This window comes from Drosophila serrata, unplaced genomic scaffold (genome assembly GCF_035046125.1).
Source record: "Drosophila serrata isolate PLE 108 unplaced genomic scaffold, ASM3504612v1 contig_276, whole genome shotgun sequence".
NCBI lineage: Eukaryota > Metazoa > Arthropoda > Insecta > Diptera > Drosophilidae > Drosophila > Drosophila serrata.
Genome location: NW_028257174.1, coordinates 10,140,969 through 10,156,848, shown reverse-complemented (window position 1 = coordinate 10,156,848; position 15,880 = coordinate 10,140,969). Strand labels below are relative to the sequence as shown.

The 15,880-nt window shown below is 44.5% G+C and overlaps 5 protein-coding genes and 1 long non-coding RNA gene across 8 annotated transcripts in view; 3 read left to right on the top strand and 3 right to left on the bottom strand.

Moving 5' to 3' along the window:
• The window catches only part of Pgls (6-phosphogluconolactonase), a 30,240-nt gene that overhangs the window by 824 nt on the left and 13,536 nt on the right, over positions 1-15,880 (bottom strand). Inside the window, exon 2 of one of the 3 annotated variants that reach the window (XM_086836436.1) lies at positions 31-488. In XM_086836436.1, coding sequence (XP_086692562.1) covers positions 31-169 — 139 coding nt within the window. In that variant the 5' untranslated portion in view covers positions 170-488. Of the gene's footprint in view, positions 1-30; positions 492-15,880 lie in introns of those variants that run through there. The other 2 variants (XM_086836437.1, XM_020949844.2) reach the window with 2 other exon arrangements.
• sbr (nuclear RNA export factor small bristles) lies at positions 482-15,363 on the top strand. The gene is made up of 10 exons (XM_020949843.2): positions 482-916; positions 977-1,137; positions 1,204-1,296; positions 10,627-11,148; positions 11,204-11,313; positions 13,015-13,051; positions 13,360-13,589; positions 13,648-13,825; positions 13,888-14,393; positions 14,469-15,363. The coding sequence occupies exons 1-10, from the start codon at positions 784-786 to the stop codon at positions 14,566-14,568; spliced, it is 2,070 nt and encodes a 689-aa protein (XP_020805502.2). The 5' UTR covers positions 482-783; the 3' UTR covers positions 14,569-15,363.
• LOC110181908 (putative sodium-dependent multivitamin transporter) lies at positions 1,660-4,448 on the top strand. The gene has a single exon (XM_020949842.2). The coding sequence runs from the start codon at positions 2,362-2,364 to the stop codon at positions 4,171-4,173; it is 1,812 nt and encodes a 603-aa protein (XP_020805501.2). The 5' UTR covers positions 1,660-2,361; the 3' UTR covers positions 4,174-4,448.
• On the bottom strand, positions 4,360-4,865 carry LOC110181912 (uncharacterized). The gene has a single exon (XM_020949845.2). The coding sequence runs from the start codon at positions 4,863-4,865 to the stop codon at positions 4,473-4,475; it is 393 nt and encodes a 130-aa protein (XP_020805504.1). The 3' UTR covers positions 4,360-4,472.
• LOC110181913 (uncharacterized) lies at positions 7,667-8,717 on the bottom strand. Its single transcript, XM_020949847.2, has 2 exons — positions 8,197-8,717; positions 7,667-8,128 (listed from the first exon to the last, which is right to left on the bottom strand). The coding sequence occupies exons 1-2, from the start codon at positions 8,263-8,265 to the stop codon at positions 7,988-7,990; spliced, it is 210 nt and encodes a 69-aa protein (XP_020805506.1). The 5' UTR covers positions 8,266-8,717; the 3' UTR covers positions 7,667-7,987.
• LOC147643344 (uncharacterized) lies at positions 8,554-9,050 on the top strand. Its single transcript, XR_015272446.1, has 2 exons — positions 8,554-8,768; positions 8,844-9,050. It is a non-coding gene; the product is annotated as an uncharacterized LOC147643344 (long non-coding RNA).

Sequence of the window (15,880 nt, the reverse complement as noted above, 5' to 3'; positions counted from 1 at the left end):
CACGGTTGACCTGGCCGGGTCGTTGCTCACCTGAGAGCCCGATATGGAACCTTTCCTTCCTGGCGAGCGCCTCCTGGGAGCAGTGCTGTAAGAGATCGGCCAGACCATTCACCAAGTGGGCCTCCGAGTCGGCCCGGATTACCTTCAGAGGTCGATTTCGGTCGGGCATATTGGTGATAATGAAACCGGATTACGGCCGTGCTGCCAACTTGTTGCTATTTGAAAGTTTTCACCAAAATTAGTGCTTAACAATTTTAAGTTTGTTTATTTCTTTCATCTTAACTTTCAAATTAGATCTTGCTGTCAAATTAGATTAAAAACAACTGCTATTTAAAATAGATGTTTCTGGTTCTTTTAATCTAAAAACGAATGAGAAAATACATGTTGGCGTACAAGAAACTGCCAGATTTGGCGTTAAAATAGCTAAGGAGTCGATACATCGATAGTTTTCCCGCATTTATCGGTAGCCCGCTCGTCAGCCGGTCACACTAAAAGTACAACCATAAAAAAATATTTCATAGAATTGCGTTGTCCTTCTTTTCATTCCCAAAGTTGTAAATCTAAATTATTTCGAGCGAAAATTTGTGCCGCCAAGTGATCAGTAGGTCAATAGGTAAACAAATACCGCGGGGAACAAGCGGCGCATTGTGTTCGGTGCGCTGCGATTCTTGACAAAGCAGACTACCAAAACTGAACCCAAGCAAAACGTGTACGCGCGTGCTGGTTGCACATATTACCGGAATCAACTTTCGCAAAAGTTTTCTATAGTTAAGAAAACTCAAGATGCCCAAGCGCGGCGGTGGAGGTGGACAGCGTTACAACAACAACGGGGGCGGCAATGGTGGAGGAGGAGGAGGAGGAGGCGGCGGTGGTGGCGCTGGTGGCGGACGCTACTCCGCGCTCAAAGACTTCGACGGTAAGTAAACGCAATGCACATTTCCCTATGTACTGTACACTGTTTTGATGGCCAACACAGAGTTTGAGGATCATCAGCGCCGCAAGGATCGCAACAAGCGTCGCGTTAGCTTCAAGCCGCCACAGTTTCCGCACAACAAAAAAGATATCAAGTTGCGACTCGACGATGTGCGTCGCTGGGACGAGGATGATGATATGAACGAAATGACCACAGCAGCCAGAGTAAGCATGCTTTCTATATATTCGTGTTTTGTGTTTTATCTAAATATACCTTATCCGATCCTGTAGGACCGCCCCAGTTCCCGACGTCGCGGCTCACCCATACCGCGCGGCAGATTTGGCAAACTGATGCCCAACAATTTTGGCTGGTACCAAGTGACGGTAAGTCCACAGCCGCAATAAACACAACTTCTGCGATCCATGTGCTGCGTAAACCAAATAGACGGGGGTGTATATCTATATAGACCAGAATTGAAATAACTATTATAGGCTCCTGCAACTTATCGCCACGGTACGCATGTGATTCGTATCGCAAGTGTGGTGTTTATCGTCTGGCAGTTATTTAGATACTAGTTAAAAGGTCTCTCGCATCTACTTGTGGATATGTACACATACCGACCTAAGGTCACTACCAAATCCCTTGCTCGCCCTAATGGTACTCTGGCATCGTCGAACAACCATTAAGAGCTCCCGAAGTTACATCTTTCGGGCGGTGCACACAATGGTTGTCGTTGACTATTTGTTTATTTGTTCACATTCCGCGAGCATGCGGGCATTGGGCGCCTCTGTGTTCTTTGCCCGTTGTGTTTATTAATTAATTTCACTCGTAAAAATCGTAAAGCAAACAAGCACATTTTCAATAACCGGCGGACTGGATCTGGATAGTGGTTATGGTGGGAAGGAGGGTTGGCGCAGAGATTACAATTGCAGGCATAGGCCAGCCAGCGAGCGCGCAAATAAATATTTATGGATGGCTAAACTCTGTCGGCCACAGTGCCTGCCTGTTGCCTCTGGCCCGACTTGGTACTGCAGCTGACTTTCCCTCTCTCTGCCTCTCTCTTCTATCCCATTGAGAGTTCGAGAGGTCGGGAGGCTGTGGGTCATAACCAGTTGGTGAGTGAATGCCCCTGAGCCCACCACCACCAACACCATCAGAGCGGGCAGCAGTCTCGCGCTATCTCCCGGCGGTGTCGTAAATGGCGTAAAGGCCCTAAAAGCCAGCCAGTTAGCAGTGCCAGTGCCTCCTTTTGGGCCTTCATTTCATCGGCAGCCGGCAGACGGTGAAGACGTAAAGCGTTCTCCACACACACTACTCGCTGAATCTCAAGAGGCCCGATTAGGGTCACTTATCAGCCGGCAGCGATTAGATGTGCGATTAAGTTTGCCCGGGAAAAGCAACTACTACCAAATTCGAATAGCAGCACCTGCTCTCACCTCATCGCAGCAATGGCCACCCTCGGCGCCTGGGACTACACCATCCTGGCCGTGGTGATGATCATTTCGGTGGCCATCGGCATCTACTATCGTTTCGTTGGCGGTAAGCAGAGCACCACCACAGAGTACCTGCTGGCGGACCGTTCCATGGGCGTAGCCCCAGTAGCCTTCAGTCTGATGGCAAGCTTCATGTCAGCCGTAACCATATTGGGCGTATCGATGGAGAACTATCAGTACGGCACCATGTTCGTCCTGATCAATCTGTCGTACGTGGTATCGACACCGGTGGCCGCCTACCTCATCATACCGGTCTTCTATCGCCTGAAAGCGGCCAGCGTTTACGAGTATCTGCAGCTGCGCTTTGGCTACGCCACCCGACTGGCCGCCTCGCTAAGCTTCTCGCTCCAAATGATCCTCTACATGGGCATTGTGGTGTATGCTCCGGCTCTGGCCCTGGAGGCTGTCACCGGACTCAATCAGGTCTTCTCCATTGTGATCGTCGGCGTTGTGTGCACGTTTTACGCTACACTGGGCGGCATGAAGGCCGTGCTCATCACCGACATCTACCAGTCGCTGCTCATGTTCGCCGCCGTCTTCAGCGTGATCATCTGTGCCTGGGTCAAGGCCGGCAGCTTGGAAGAAATCTGGCGTGTGGCAAAGGAGAACGGACGCATCGATTTGACAAACTTTAGTGTGGATCCGACGGAGCGGCACACTTGGTTCACACAGATCCTTGGTGGTAGTGCCACATATTTGGCCATCTATGGCGTCAACCAGACGCAGGTGCAGCGCCTGATGTCGGTACGAAGTCTGAGTGCCGCCCGAGCGGCTCTCTGGTGGTGCCTTCCCATTCTGTGCCTGCTGAGCCTTAGCACCTGCTTCTCCGGGCTGTGCATCTATTGGTATTACCGCAATTGTGATCCTGTGCTTGAGGGACGCGTCAATTCCCGCGACCAGGTGATGCCGCTTTTCGTCGTTGACACCATGAGCGAATACACTGGCCTTGCCGGGCTCTTTGTTTCGGGCATCTTCTGTGCCAGTCTCTCCACCATCAGCTCGATCATCAGCTCGCTGGCGGCCGTCACACTGGAGGATTACCTCAAACCGGTAGTGCATCGCTTTGGTAAGCGAACCCTGACGGATCGCGAGACGTTGTGGCACTCGAAGCTGCTGTCGCTGTTCTTCGGTGCCCTCTGCATTGGCATGGCCTTCTTGGCGGGCTCCATCGGCGGATTGCTGCAGGCGGCTCTATCGATATTCGGCATCATCGGAGGCCCCCTCCTGGGACTCTTTACGCTGGGCATGTATGTGACCAAGGCCAATGAGAAGGGAGCCATCGGAGGTCTGCTCATTTCGCTGGCGTTCTGCTTCTGGATTGGTTTCGGTCAACCAAAACCGGTGCCCCAAAGTCTAGACATGTCAACTGAGGGATGCCCGCTGGACAGGAGCTACGCACAGGACATCTTCTTCAAAGCTGCAAAAGCGGAGGCCGAGGCGGAGGAAGAACATTTCTTCTATCTATACAGGATCAGTTATATGTGGTATGCTGCCTTGGGCTTTGTGATCGCCTTCTTTGGCGGCTGGCTCTTGTCCTGGCTGTTTGCCCTGCTCAACTGGGACAGCAATCGGCACATCTACCAGGACGCTGACTGCACGTTGATTAAGCATGATCTCTTTGTACCGCCAATTGCCAAACGCCTACAGCGACGCCAGATGCCGCGTCTGGTGATCACCGCCACCAGCTCGGAGATTGGCGGCATATCGGTAGATGCCCCACCGCGGCTGGATGAGATTGAGTGGGAGAAGCACAAGAATGTGGCGTAGCAGGCGACAGAGGCTGTAAGCGAATTCGTAACAGGGAATGTTGGTCATGGGCACAAGCAAACCCTGCCTAGTGGACACATCTTAAAATAATATCAAGTTATTAGGGATTTTGTAGTTATTTCCATCATTCCCTAACCATGATCTAGTCTGCAAGGGACTCCGTTATAGGTTCAAACACGCCTTCAATTATTTTTGGCACATTTTATTAAGTGAACTTTGGCTTTAACATTCCGCCACAATAAACGAGCTTACTAATCGTCATGATTGTCACCAAACCAAATCGAACTAAAATGTGGGCATTAGGCTATGGTCTTTTTCTGATCGCCTGCATCGTAGTAGTTGCGTCCCTGGGCTAGTTGATAGAGCGCTAGGAGCCGGACCAGTTCCTTGTAGGTGAGGGTATGCAGAGCACGGCGATCGGCGGTATGTACCCCAGCGGCTTGTAGCTCTTGCACCAGAGTGTCAAACTGCTCCTCGGGTCTCTCCTCGCTGGCCTCCTGGACCTTGGGCGCAATTCTGCCGACGAACTCCGACTCCGGTCTGCGATGTCCGGTGGGCAGCAGCGGCAGCGACTGTTCAACGGAATCCAAAGCCGTTAGTTCCTGGTCGTCGTTGGTCATGGGCATGGCACGGGCCATGCAAATGCCAAGGATCAAGAGGAGGAGGAGGATGTTGCCCGGAATTAAGTTCATGTCTGTGTCCGACTGCGACAAGCTTGGGTTTAAAACTGCTGTCGAACCGTCGATCGTGGCCTCAACTTGGGGTGCGCTCCAATTTCTATATGTATGCTCTTTACCCCGCTCGCTTGTTCCCTTGGGACACAGTGCTGTCCAGTTTGGATCTAGCTATATTTATACCCTTGCACAAGGGTATTATAATTTTATTTAGAAGCTTGCAATGCAGTGCAGTTGTAGTTTCTGACCCTATAAATATTGATGTATTCTCTTCTACATTTTCCAAGAGGTAATTCAAGTGTTCAATAGATTATTAATTCATTTTTAGCTGGGTTAGTTTGTAGTGTGGCTTTGTAGCCTTAAATCTTATTGAATTGTGGGTTTAACTTTTTCTGAGAGTGTACTTTTCCCCAAAATTGCGACAATATAAAGCTTAAATGCTCAGCACTATCAACGTTCAGCGACGTTGATTGAAAAGTCAGTGTAGGGTCGCTCGAAATTATTTTATCTGCATATGCAGCACAATCGGAGGCAGCCAGAGCCCAGAGTCAACCCCTCTGTCAGGCTTTCAGCATATGTTTTGTCTCGTCCACATGTTTATTTATTAATTGCCAGTGGAGAGCTTTCGTTTGATTTCGCTTTCGTTTCTCGTTTTTTTTTTATATATTCTATATATTTTGCTTGTTTTGTCTCCGCCTCCGATTCACATTCAATTTATCTGCGCAGTTTGGACAGTGTTTTCTCATTGCTGTGAGTGCTGGGTGCCACTTGTCTATCCCCCTTCTATAATCTTATCTATTATTATAGCCTCTTGGATGAGTTAGAATGGCGGAGCAGTTGTTACTGGCATTACATTAAATTATATTTGTCAGTTACTTCCATTTCTTAAAATTCGTAATGATTACTGATCGAAAAATACCACTAATCTAGGGACCTATATAGAGGGTCCGATACTACATAAAAATATCATAAAGTTTGACTTATTAAGATCTTTATCTTTATCTTTATTATGAAGAGTACCGAATAAATATTTAAAAAATGCTATTTAAATTATTAAACATTTATTTAACACCTGATATATATTATGTAGACTATAGATTTATAGCTTTTGCATATATCTAACCATAAGAATTGGATTTATATGTGGGAGATTTGTATCAAATATCAATACAGTAATTTTTTTGATACATTTTAATAGAGCTTTAGGCGATATTTTTACCTTGTACAAGTAGTGGCCAAAACCTCTCTAATAATAAGCTTCTAGAATCTATATGCATATAGGAATTCCCCTTTTTTCCGTGGGAATATCTGTTGTCTACCTTGAGGCGGCTTAAGAGCTTTTCCCCTGCCGAATGGCTCACAATTTATATTCAAAGATTCACTTCTGCATAAATTATTGGTAAACAAAATCAATACTAAAGCAAAGTAATTATTTTTTTCTATTATTATTGTTTTCATAGCTCGATGATGTGTGTATTTGTTGTGCTCTTGACTGACAAGAGAACAACTAGATTGTCAAGTCGCATGTAATGACCTGGTCAGCGTAGTGTTTATAATTGCGAATTTCGAATTGCAAATCGCAACTGGCAGTCGCATTTGCATTTGCATTTTCCCAATGATTTCCCAGCTAACATGCTAGATATTGAGCAGCATACTATATATGTACTCTATAAGCTATATCCATACGTGTGAATGGAATGGCCAAAGCATTCCAAGACACAATGACTGATCGGTGTTAATGACGGCAAACACGTGCCCGTGTCCCTTGTTAGTCATTCTCATTCTGGCCAGCATGAAAACAAGGCTGTGATAACAAACTGTGTTGCCTAATGTGGCCTAAAACAGACACAACTGACTCATAGAGCGTGTGTTTGTAGGGGGTCGGGCAAAACCCAACCCCCCAAAAAGAGCTTCCCCTAATCGTAATCACCTTCCCCATTCAATTGTGACTCCGTTCACTGCCCCCTTGTGCATCGCCTGATGTCATCGGCCAGTAATGCTTTGGATCGCTCTTCTTATCGCGCCAATTGAACTGACAGGTTGCCCTTTTCAGGCCACTCCACCCCATCTGTTGTCCCCACTTTGCACAGTGGATATCTCTCGAGTGAATCTTCCGAAAATCAGAGAATGTTTTAAAGAATCTTTCAGTGGGATACCATAACTCAGTCCTTAAAATGGGGGTCCCTAACTTTTAACTAACTCTAATAACAGCAATATAGCAAGCAAATTTTGTTATTCTTATTCTTATAATTCAGCAACTTGGTTCTATTTTCTTCTCGCACTCGATCTCCTCACCAATTATCTTTAAATATTAATTAATTTTCATAAAAGATCATAATTAATATGTGTAGTATGATATTATAAGATCCTGAACTGTATAGTTCTTAGCGGAAAACAATTTATGGTATCATTGAAATTCCCATTTTAATCTAGATTAAGAACGTACGGAAACGGGGCTGTATACTCTTTCATAGTCAAGTGAAATTGACGCCATATATATACTTATATATATATATATATATATATATATATATATATATATATATATATGATGGATGAATCAGAAAATATACGCTCTGTGTGGCATTCGAAAAAGAAAACAAACAAAAAATAAGCAATGTGTAGGCACAGCAAAGAGCAAACTCTTGAGTTCCTTTTGTCTTTAGACTCTAGACGTAGTTCACCATACTTTACATATAGAGTATATATCTAGATTAACCAATCCGTTAAGAATCGAAATTATATTGAACACAATCGACTGCAATTGATTAGATAAAGCTTGAGAAAACTGGGAATTATTGAGTCTCTGGGAAATCAAGTTTGTTGAGATTTAGCGTTTCAACAATTTATTGCAAAATTGGAATTCAGGCGCATAACAATTAATAATTATTACTCGTTAACAGCTTAACTTGATTCATATATAGACTATATATTCGTCGTATGCACATTGTCTCTTATTCTCAACACATTTTCACTCACACACACTCACAACACAACACACTACACACACACACCACTGTTGGAATCGTTTCAACAACAACAAAAAAGGTGTTAAAAAAAAAACAGATTGAAAATAAGGAGCGGGTTCTTATTTTAAATATTTGGCAGCTCAGCTCCAGCTACTACGACTAGTGCACCGACTACTCCTCCGGCTCGTCATGGTTGGTGGTGGTCACCGTCTTCTCCTGACGCGTGCTAGTCGTTGTAGTGCGCGTCAGTGTGAATACCCCAGTGCTGCCCACCTCGTCCAGGGGCTGGGCAATGATGGTGGATGTGGTGCTCTGAAGGGGGATTAGGTAGGGCCCATTAGTTGGTACAAAAACAAAAGGGTCAAGGTCCTTGTCCTTACGCCATTCTTGGTCTCCTCGGGGCTCCAGGAGCGCTTGTCGTCCAGGTCCTTTGAGCAACAGCCTCCCATGGTGGTCTTTTTATTGTGTGTGTATGTATCTAGGGATTCCTTGTCGGTTCGTTTTGAATCTCTGCCCAGGGACCACTCTTATTTGTTGTTGCTTCAACTCCGCACGTCTGGCAGCGAATGGTGCGTTGTTCGCCGGTGTTCACTTGTTAGCCCAGCCAGCACCAGTACCAGTCCCAGCCGCAACCCAACCCGAATCCGAATCCGATTCCGAATCGGAATCGGAATCCAACGACGACATTGCCGTCGCTGTTGTGGCTGACGTCGCCGTTGGAGTCGTCACAGAGCTCCATATCAATTCTAGAAATATGTCTCGACGAGCTTGTATATTTTGTATTGTGCGGAATACAATAAATAAAGTATTCCTATACCTATATACAGCTCGCAGCTTGCTAAGCAAACAACAAAGCACCGCCTTACTCCCCTCCATGGTCTTGGGAGCGGAATGGGAAACTGTTACCGATCCCCAAAGCTCTCACCAGTCATCATCTGTATTTACTGGAAAGGTTCTTAATGTTCTTAACGGGTTTAAGTTTGCCTATTATCAGCCATGCTCAGGTGCGTTGTTCGTTCGATTTCAGAGCTTCCGTTGTTGTCCCAGGCCCATAAGACATTCCATAGCCAACACAAAGGATGAGGTTTCTCTCGAGTGATTCATTCAGATGCAATGTTCTAATTTTGTCAAGTGATTTCATTCAGATAGAGAGGAAGGCATAAATGATAAAGTGTTGTGACTTGTTCTCATTTAAGAAAACAAACAAAAATAAAACACCTTGTAAAAGTCTCAACAACAAGTATTAATATTATTATCTCCAAAGATAAAAAGCTAAAGGGATCTTATTGTGTGGAAATAAATGGCTTATTAAATTGAAAAACTAGATTAAGAGAGTCAAAAGTCTAGACAAAACCTGGCTTAAGGTAAACCTTAGATGATAAAAGGTACTCGAAATGGAAATATTCCAAAACCTAGGGTTTAGAACTACTACTCATATCGAAGGCTTTCCACAGACATAAATAATAATAACATCTAATGCCGGTAATAAATAAATTTATCGCATTAATGCGCAATGAATGAGTGAGATGGATGGGCGGGCCGGACTTATCTTGTTGATATAAATAGTGTGTCGTTTTCGTCGTGGCAGGGGGATGGATCATTCACACGATCATTATTTCGCCTGCGTCGGTAGATATATAATTCATATATGATATGTAGATACATATATGTATATATAGCCGGGACTGGAGGACTGTACTCAAAGTGATCCCATAAATTGAATTACTTTCCACTGATTCTTTTGTGTATTTACCCATGCATGATGGGTACAGTCTGCTGTAGACCACCGATTAGATATCGCCTAGTACATAGCCAATAATAGCCAAGTGACCGATATTGGTATCTGACCTTGGCATGAAAGTGGAGTGGAGTCGAGTGGAGTGCCATGGAGTTCGCGAAGCCTTTCGCTTCCGCTCTGTCTCCATTTCCCTCACTCTCACTCTCCCTCACATAATTAAATCAGTGACAGTTCCACTGATAAGAGGCCAGCTCTGCTCCACTGCGACCGCTCCGAAAGTGTAATTAGGTGACAAGTCCATAGACTCGGATATGAATGGCATGCAAATAGGCGGTCGTCCCACTAATTCGCCTATCGTAATTGGGTGCAATATGACGAGTGAACAGAGGCAATTACCGATAAGTGAGTGGATGGGTGGATGGATTACACACCCTCCTCTCTGTTCACTCATGTGACTGGAATTTTGCATCCCTTTGAATGTGTGATCTTTTATCGAACGTGAACGTACAAAGGGTTATCAAACGCTGGCCTTAATCTGTTGCATAACTGTAATTATTCCTAATAATCAAACAATATATAGATAACATTGTTGAAATATTATTAATATTTTTATTTCCATATACGAATTAGTGAAGATATGTTCTTTCTGTTCTTTTTTTTTTTTTTTGTACTACTATCTACTATCTTTCAATTTGGTAATCCAATAAATCAGAATCAAAGCTTTTTAAGATCACTATATGATTACATTTGCGAGACCACTGTGACAATTGTTGCTTTCCTAAACCCAGAAAGTGTTACCGGTCTGGTACGTGCTCCTCCAAGGTGAGACTTTTGGAACTATCTCTGGCTCATACACTCCCCTATTGATAGAGCACACATAAAGTCAACCACAAAAGTGGAGCATTTCGAGCAAACAAATCATAACAGGGCGCACACACAGGAATTCGTAATGCGTTGGCGACAGATGACATAACATGAATGCTATCAGCTCTGTGCTTCCTCCACATGCAGATATTTCAGATATACATATGTCCACATGAATCTCATTCCTACACTCTTCCCTTTTTACCAGATTCACAATGGACAGATCTACGACAAGGAGACACTTTTGCGTGCCCTAATGGCTGCCATGTCACCGCATATCTTTATACCACAATACTGGCGTTCGGAGCGCAGCAGTGTCATATTCTTCACGGACGATTTTGAGGTGGCCGAGCGTATCCAACACTTGGGCAGAAATGCCCAGCTACCGGATGGATTCCGCCTAATGCCGCGCGTGCGCAGTGGGATACCGCTGGTGGCCATCGACGATAACCTCAAGGAGAAGATGAAGGTGGTAATGGCCAAGCGCTATAATATACAGACCAAGGCCTTGGATCTGTCCCGCTTCCACACCGATCCTGACCTGAAGCACATCTTCTGTCCGCTCTTTCGTTCGAACGTGATGAGCACCGCCATTGACATTATATGCGAGAATATACCCGATCTGGAGGCGCTTAATCTGAATGATAACTGCATGTCCAGCATGGAGGCGTTCAAGGGAGTAGAGAAGCGCATTCCCAATCTCAAGGTCCTCTATTTGGGTGATAATAAGGTAAGTTCACTAGATACTCTCTTTCTGTCCAGTCTAACCAGTCTTGCTCTTACAGATTCCATCGCTTGCCCACCTGGTGGTGTTCCGCAATCTGAACATCCTGGAGTTGGTGTTAAAGAACAATCCGTGCCGCTCCCGCTACAAGGACAACCAGCACTATATCAGGTATACTATGGTGTGATCAGTTTTCTGCTAACCTTTTTAGAGGATGCTGCCGCATAGAGTAAATTCGACGTGGGAGTCGCCGCGTCAGGAGTCACAGAGGAATTAGGATTATTAGCATATTTTATTCCATATTATTCTGTTGCCTACGTTTTTGTTCTTTTTAAAAAGCGTATGGTCTGCCAAGTTGTGGCCACATACAGAAAACCAGGATGAGCCGGGGGCCCTTGAGAAGGCCTTCAGTCTTCAGGCTTCATTTGTTTTTGATCAGAAACCCGACTGAGCAGGCAAATGCACTTTGGGGGAAGAAGTTTTTCCAAAATAGAGCTGCCTCCAAAGCAAAAGGCTGCGCCTTTGGTGAACCAGATATTTTTGGGCAGTGTACAAAAAAAAGAGAAAAAAAGAAACAGAAAAAATACAAAAACAAAAAAAAAGAAACAGAAAAAATAAAAGAAATAAAAAGAGACACATGCAAAAATAATTCTGAAACCAAGAAAAAGTACCGTTCAAGGACTACACTTTCGACATTATGGCAATGCCAAACAAACTTTACACGCACACACACGCACAGTATACCCTGCACCGCTCGCAATTCCATTGAGGCAGGCGAACATGCATCACTCCCAAGCAGAGCAACAAAAACAACAATAACTGAAACGAACGTTGGCAATGCAAAGTTGCAAATAGAAGTAAACGAAGAGTTAGAAACTATCGATAAAATCCACCGACCCACCCACCGTGCATCCCGCTGCAACATATACGGGCACACGTACACAGCCACACGCGCACAGTGACGTGTGTGTCCTGTCACGCGCACGCGTGCCGTGTTGTGTTATCGTGTTGCTTCTTGTTGCTTTTGCGGTGGTTGCCGAGAAGAGGAGGCGAAGTGAGGTGTTGGGTGCGCAGCGACCAGCAGCAGGACGACAACGACAACGACGACGACGACCAGAGGGGCAGAGAACTGACACACCACCTAACCAAGAGACGGACTAGGGACTTGGAACGCTGCTGGCGTCGGCGGCTGCAACGTGATAAGCAATGAGTTGGGTTGCGGGCCGTTCACAGTTCAATTTTGTGCGGTATTTGCTTTGGGCGCATGCTTCGTCTGCGGTTGCGATGCACGTACACACACACACACACACACACACACACACACACATACACACACACCCACGACGATCGAACATGTTTGAACTGAAGTGATGGAGCAGCCACCTATGACCTGCTGCCCTCGCTCATATCACTCAACTTTTTGCTTAAAAAAAAAGAACGAAAAAATTAAAATAAAGAAGAAAAAAAAACAAAAAAAAATATGTATAAGAAAAAAGAAAAAACTAAAAAAAAAACACAAAAGATGCCCTACACTGGCACACAAATGCACTGCTCAAATGTACTCTTGTTCCGCCTACATTCAGAGTCACAATAATCGCTTCCAAAGGGCGCATAATGACCGCCAGCGACCAAGTGCCTCTGCCTCTTCAGCCAGTCCAAAGCTCTAACCAGAAAGCGAGCTATTAAAGTATAACGGTAAAGCTATATGATCCACAAGGATCTCTGGGCAATTCCTGGGTTTCGTCTGCAACTACAACTCCCGCAGGACATGCTCCGCACCAAAGAGCCCATTTAATTATTATTTCTCGCTATTTAAATCGCATATCAAACTTCATCGCACGGCCGAAACTATCCACATCGAACTATTTACAGTGAAACCCGTCGCAAGTTCCCCAAGCTGCTCAAGTTGGTAAGTCATCAGTTTGTAAAACAGGTTTAGATGGGGCTATTCAAAGACAATTTGAGGAATATGATGCGTAACTCTCTACGAAAGCCACAGAGAGAGATTCAACCGTCCTTTATCCAATGCGCTTTACGCATCTTATTCCTTCTTATTTAATCCTTGAACCTTCTACCTCTCATTCCTTTAGTCTAGTCTAAAATTCAAGTGAAAATGGGACTTGGGATAGCTATTGTAAACAGATCTTTAATAACAATTTTTGACCTTCCCTATGAAATTTTATAAAAGCAAACCCTCTCAATAATAACCATTTGTAGGATGGCGAGACCCTAGGGCCCCAGGTTGACTTTGATCTCACTGAGTCGGGACGCATGCCCGAGACCAAGGCCTCCTTCCTGTGCGACAATGCCGGAGCCGAGATTGTGCGCCAGTTTCTGGACCAGTACTTCCGCATTTTTGATTCGGACAACCGTCAGGCGTTGCTGGATGCCTACCACGAGCAATCTATGCTCTCTATAACAATGCCTTCGGCCAGTCAGGCGGGAAGGTGAGTGCTTACAACTGATGTCCTTACACAGTGTCCTAAATTATCCCTTCACCTACAGACTGAACAACTTCTGGAAGTTCAATCGCAATCTGCGCCGCGTGGTGAACAATGATCGGGATGACCACCGCATCCGTCAGCTGAAGTATGGCCGTCTGGCCTGCGTGTCCACATTGGACGAGTGGCCGCGTACACAGCACGAGCGTCGCACCTTCACCGTTGACCTGACCATCTTCAATGTGAGCAATACAATCCATTCCTCTTATGTATTTCAAGCTAATTCCCATTTGCTAATCCTCAGGCATCAATGATGGTCTTCACCGTGACCGGACTATTCAAGGAGCTAAGCCGTGAGACTGGCAATACCAACTACGATCTCCGCCACTTTGCCCGCACCTTTGTTGTGGTGCCGCAGAACAACGGCTATTGCATTCGCAACGAGACCATTTTCGTGACCAGTGCCACTAATGAGCAGTCACGCGAGTTTAAACGCTCGCAGCATCAGCCGGCTGCCGGCGCTATTGCTTCGACAAGTGCCGCCGCAGCCGCTGCTGCTGCCGCTGCAGCAGGCTCTTCTACAGGATCAACTCTGCAGGGTCGTCTCAATCCCGGCAGCGTGGGCAATGTGGCGACCGTAGCCATTTTGCCAGGAGCCCCATTAGGTGCCACCAGTTCGGTGGCCAGTGGTGGAGCTCCTGCAGCGCCGGCAGTAGCACCTGGCCCAGTAGTTCACGACGAGAATACGAAAATGCAAATGATTCAGGCCATGTGTGCTCAGAGCCAGATGAATGCGGTTTGGAGTCGCAAGTAAGTTCGATCCCAAGCAAAAGAAGTTCTTATATTAAAAAAAAAACCATACTTATTAATACCTTTGCTACATAGATGCCTGGAGGAAACAAATTGGGACTACAACCATGCCGCCTTTGTGTTCGAAAAGCTTTTCAAGGACAACCAGATACCGCCCGAGGCCTTTGTGAAGTAATTGCATCAGATGAATGCATAGGAGGAGAAGGAGCTACTGCTCCAAATAAAAGAATACAGAAAAGAGGATAGATATTAAAAAATAGAGGGCCAAGTGCCACATAACAAAAGTTTCACCTTTTGCGCAACAAGAGCCAAGCAGAGCAAGCCAGAGATTCGTTAATTTAGTGTTAATAATGCTGTACATGTACACAGGTTTTTGTTTTTTTTTTTGTTTATACTATTTCTTATCATTGTAATAAAAAAGATCATGCGTGTGAGGCCAGTCCACTTTATGGTCATTGCCACACGCATACTCTTGCTAACCCAACGGGTTTTGGATAGGTTTATTTATCTCGCCTTAAGTTCTCTCTGGCACTCTTTAGCTTTTAGCAATTGTTGTATAAAAACGAAGAGCTAGAAAATACATATAGATTTAAAACAAAAGTGAAACGAAGGCCTCAAATCAAGAGTTTAAGTGCCGCATGCCGTCAGTCAGTCCCCAATCGGTCACCACACACTTCCTAATCCTTTCCCCCCTCCCAAGTAGCCTTAAAAAACGTAATTAATTAGAAAAAAACATGGACAAGCAATTTCTATCAATGAATGATATATTTATGTACATTTTTGACGATGCTGACGAGGACTCAGAAACCACCATTACCTTTTGTTTCCTTGATAGCAAGACTAAGATAAAACTTACAAATAAGCATCAGTTGATTAAGAGTTTCGGTATATAGGAGATATATACATAACACACTTATTTTGAATGTAAGGCCCATGAAAAATAAATATATCGGAAGCAAATGTAAACACACTAAAAGTTGTTTTTATTTTGATTGATCCAAGAGTATATATTCTTCCATTTCCATAAGCCGAAGCGAAATATATATGGCTTCTGGCAATTTGGCACAGATATAATCATCGCGAAAACTGAAAATATGTACCTTATAGGTACTTTAAAAGCATATTTTTATATGATAGTTTCTTTTTCTCCAATCAAAGTTTATAAAATCCATAACTAAGTCAAAAAACCATTAATTTCGATTCGGAAAGCAGTTCTGTGTTAGTTTTTTAAATGTTAATAAATCTGCATACTGGATAATTCATTTTTGAAATGTTAATTTTTTTCGCCAATTTTTGCAAATTTTAACGATGTAACCCCTTATAAAATTTGGAAAAAATTGGTAAAATTTTTTTTCTCTTAGACGTGGCTAGATCGACTCGGCTGTTGATGCTGATCAAGAATATATATGATTTATAGGGTCGGAAATGACTCCTTCACTGATTAAAATAATAATACTCTCTGCAAGATTCTTGAAATCGATAGTTTT

Excerpts from the sequence above, each read along its gene's own strand:
- sbr (XM_020949843.2), top strand. The coding sequence starts at position 784 with ATGCCCAAGCGCGGCGGTGGAGGTGGACAGCGTTACAACAACAACGGG. Across the intron at positions 1,138-1,203 it reads AAATGACCACAGCAGCCAGA|GACCGCCCCAGTTCCCGACG; the intron begins GTAAGCATGCTT and ends CCGATCCTGTAG. Across the intron at positions 11,314-13,014 it reads GACAACCAGCACTATATCAG|TGAAACCCGTCGCAAGTTCC; the intron begins GTATACTATGGT and ends AACTATTTACAG.
- LOC110181908 (XM_020949842.2), top strand. The coding sequence starts at position 2,362 with ATGGCCACCCTCGGCGCCTGGGACTACACCATCCTGGCCGTGGTGATG.
- LOC110181912 (XM_020949845.2), bottom strand. The coding sequence starts at position 4,865 with ATGAACTTAATTCCGGGCAACATCCTCCTCCTCCTCTTGATCCTTGGC.
- LOC110181913 (XM_020949847.2), bottom strand. The coding sequence starts at position 8,265 with ATGGGAGGCTGTTGCTCAAAGGACCTGGACGACAAGCGCTCCTGGAGC. Across the intron at positions 8,129-8,196 it reads CCGAGGAGACCAAGAATGGC|AGCACCACATCCACCATCAT; the intron begins GTAAGGACAAGG and ends ATCCCCCTTCAG.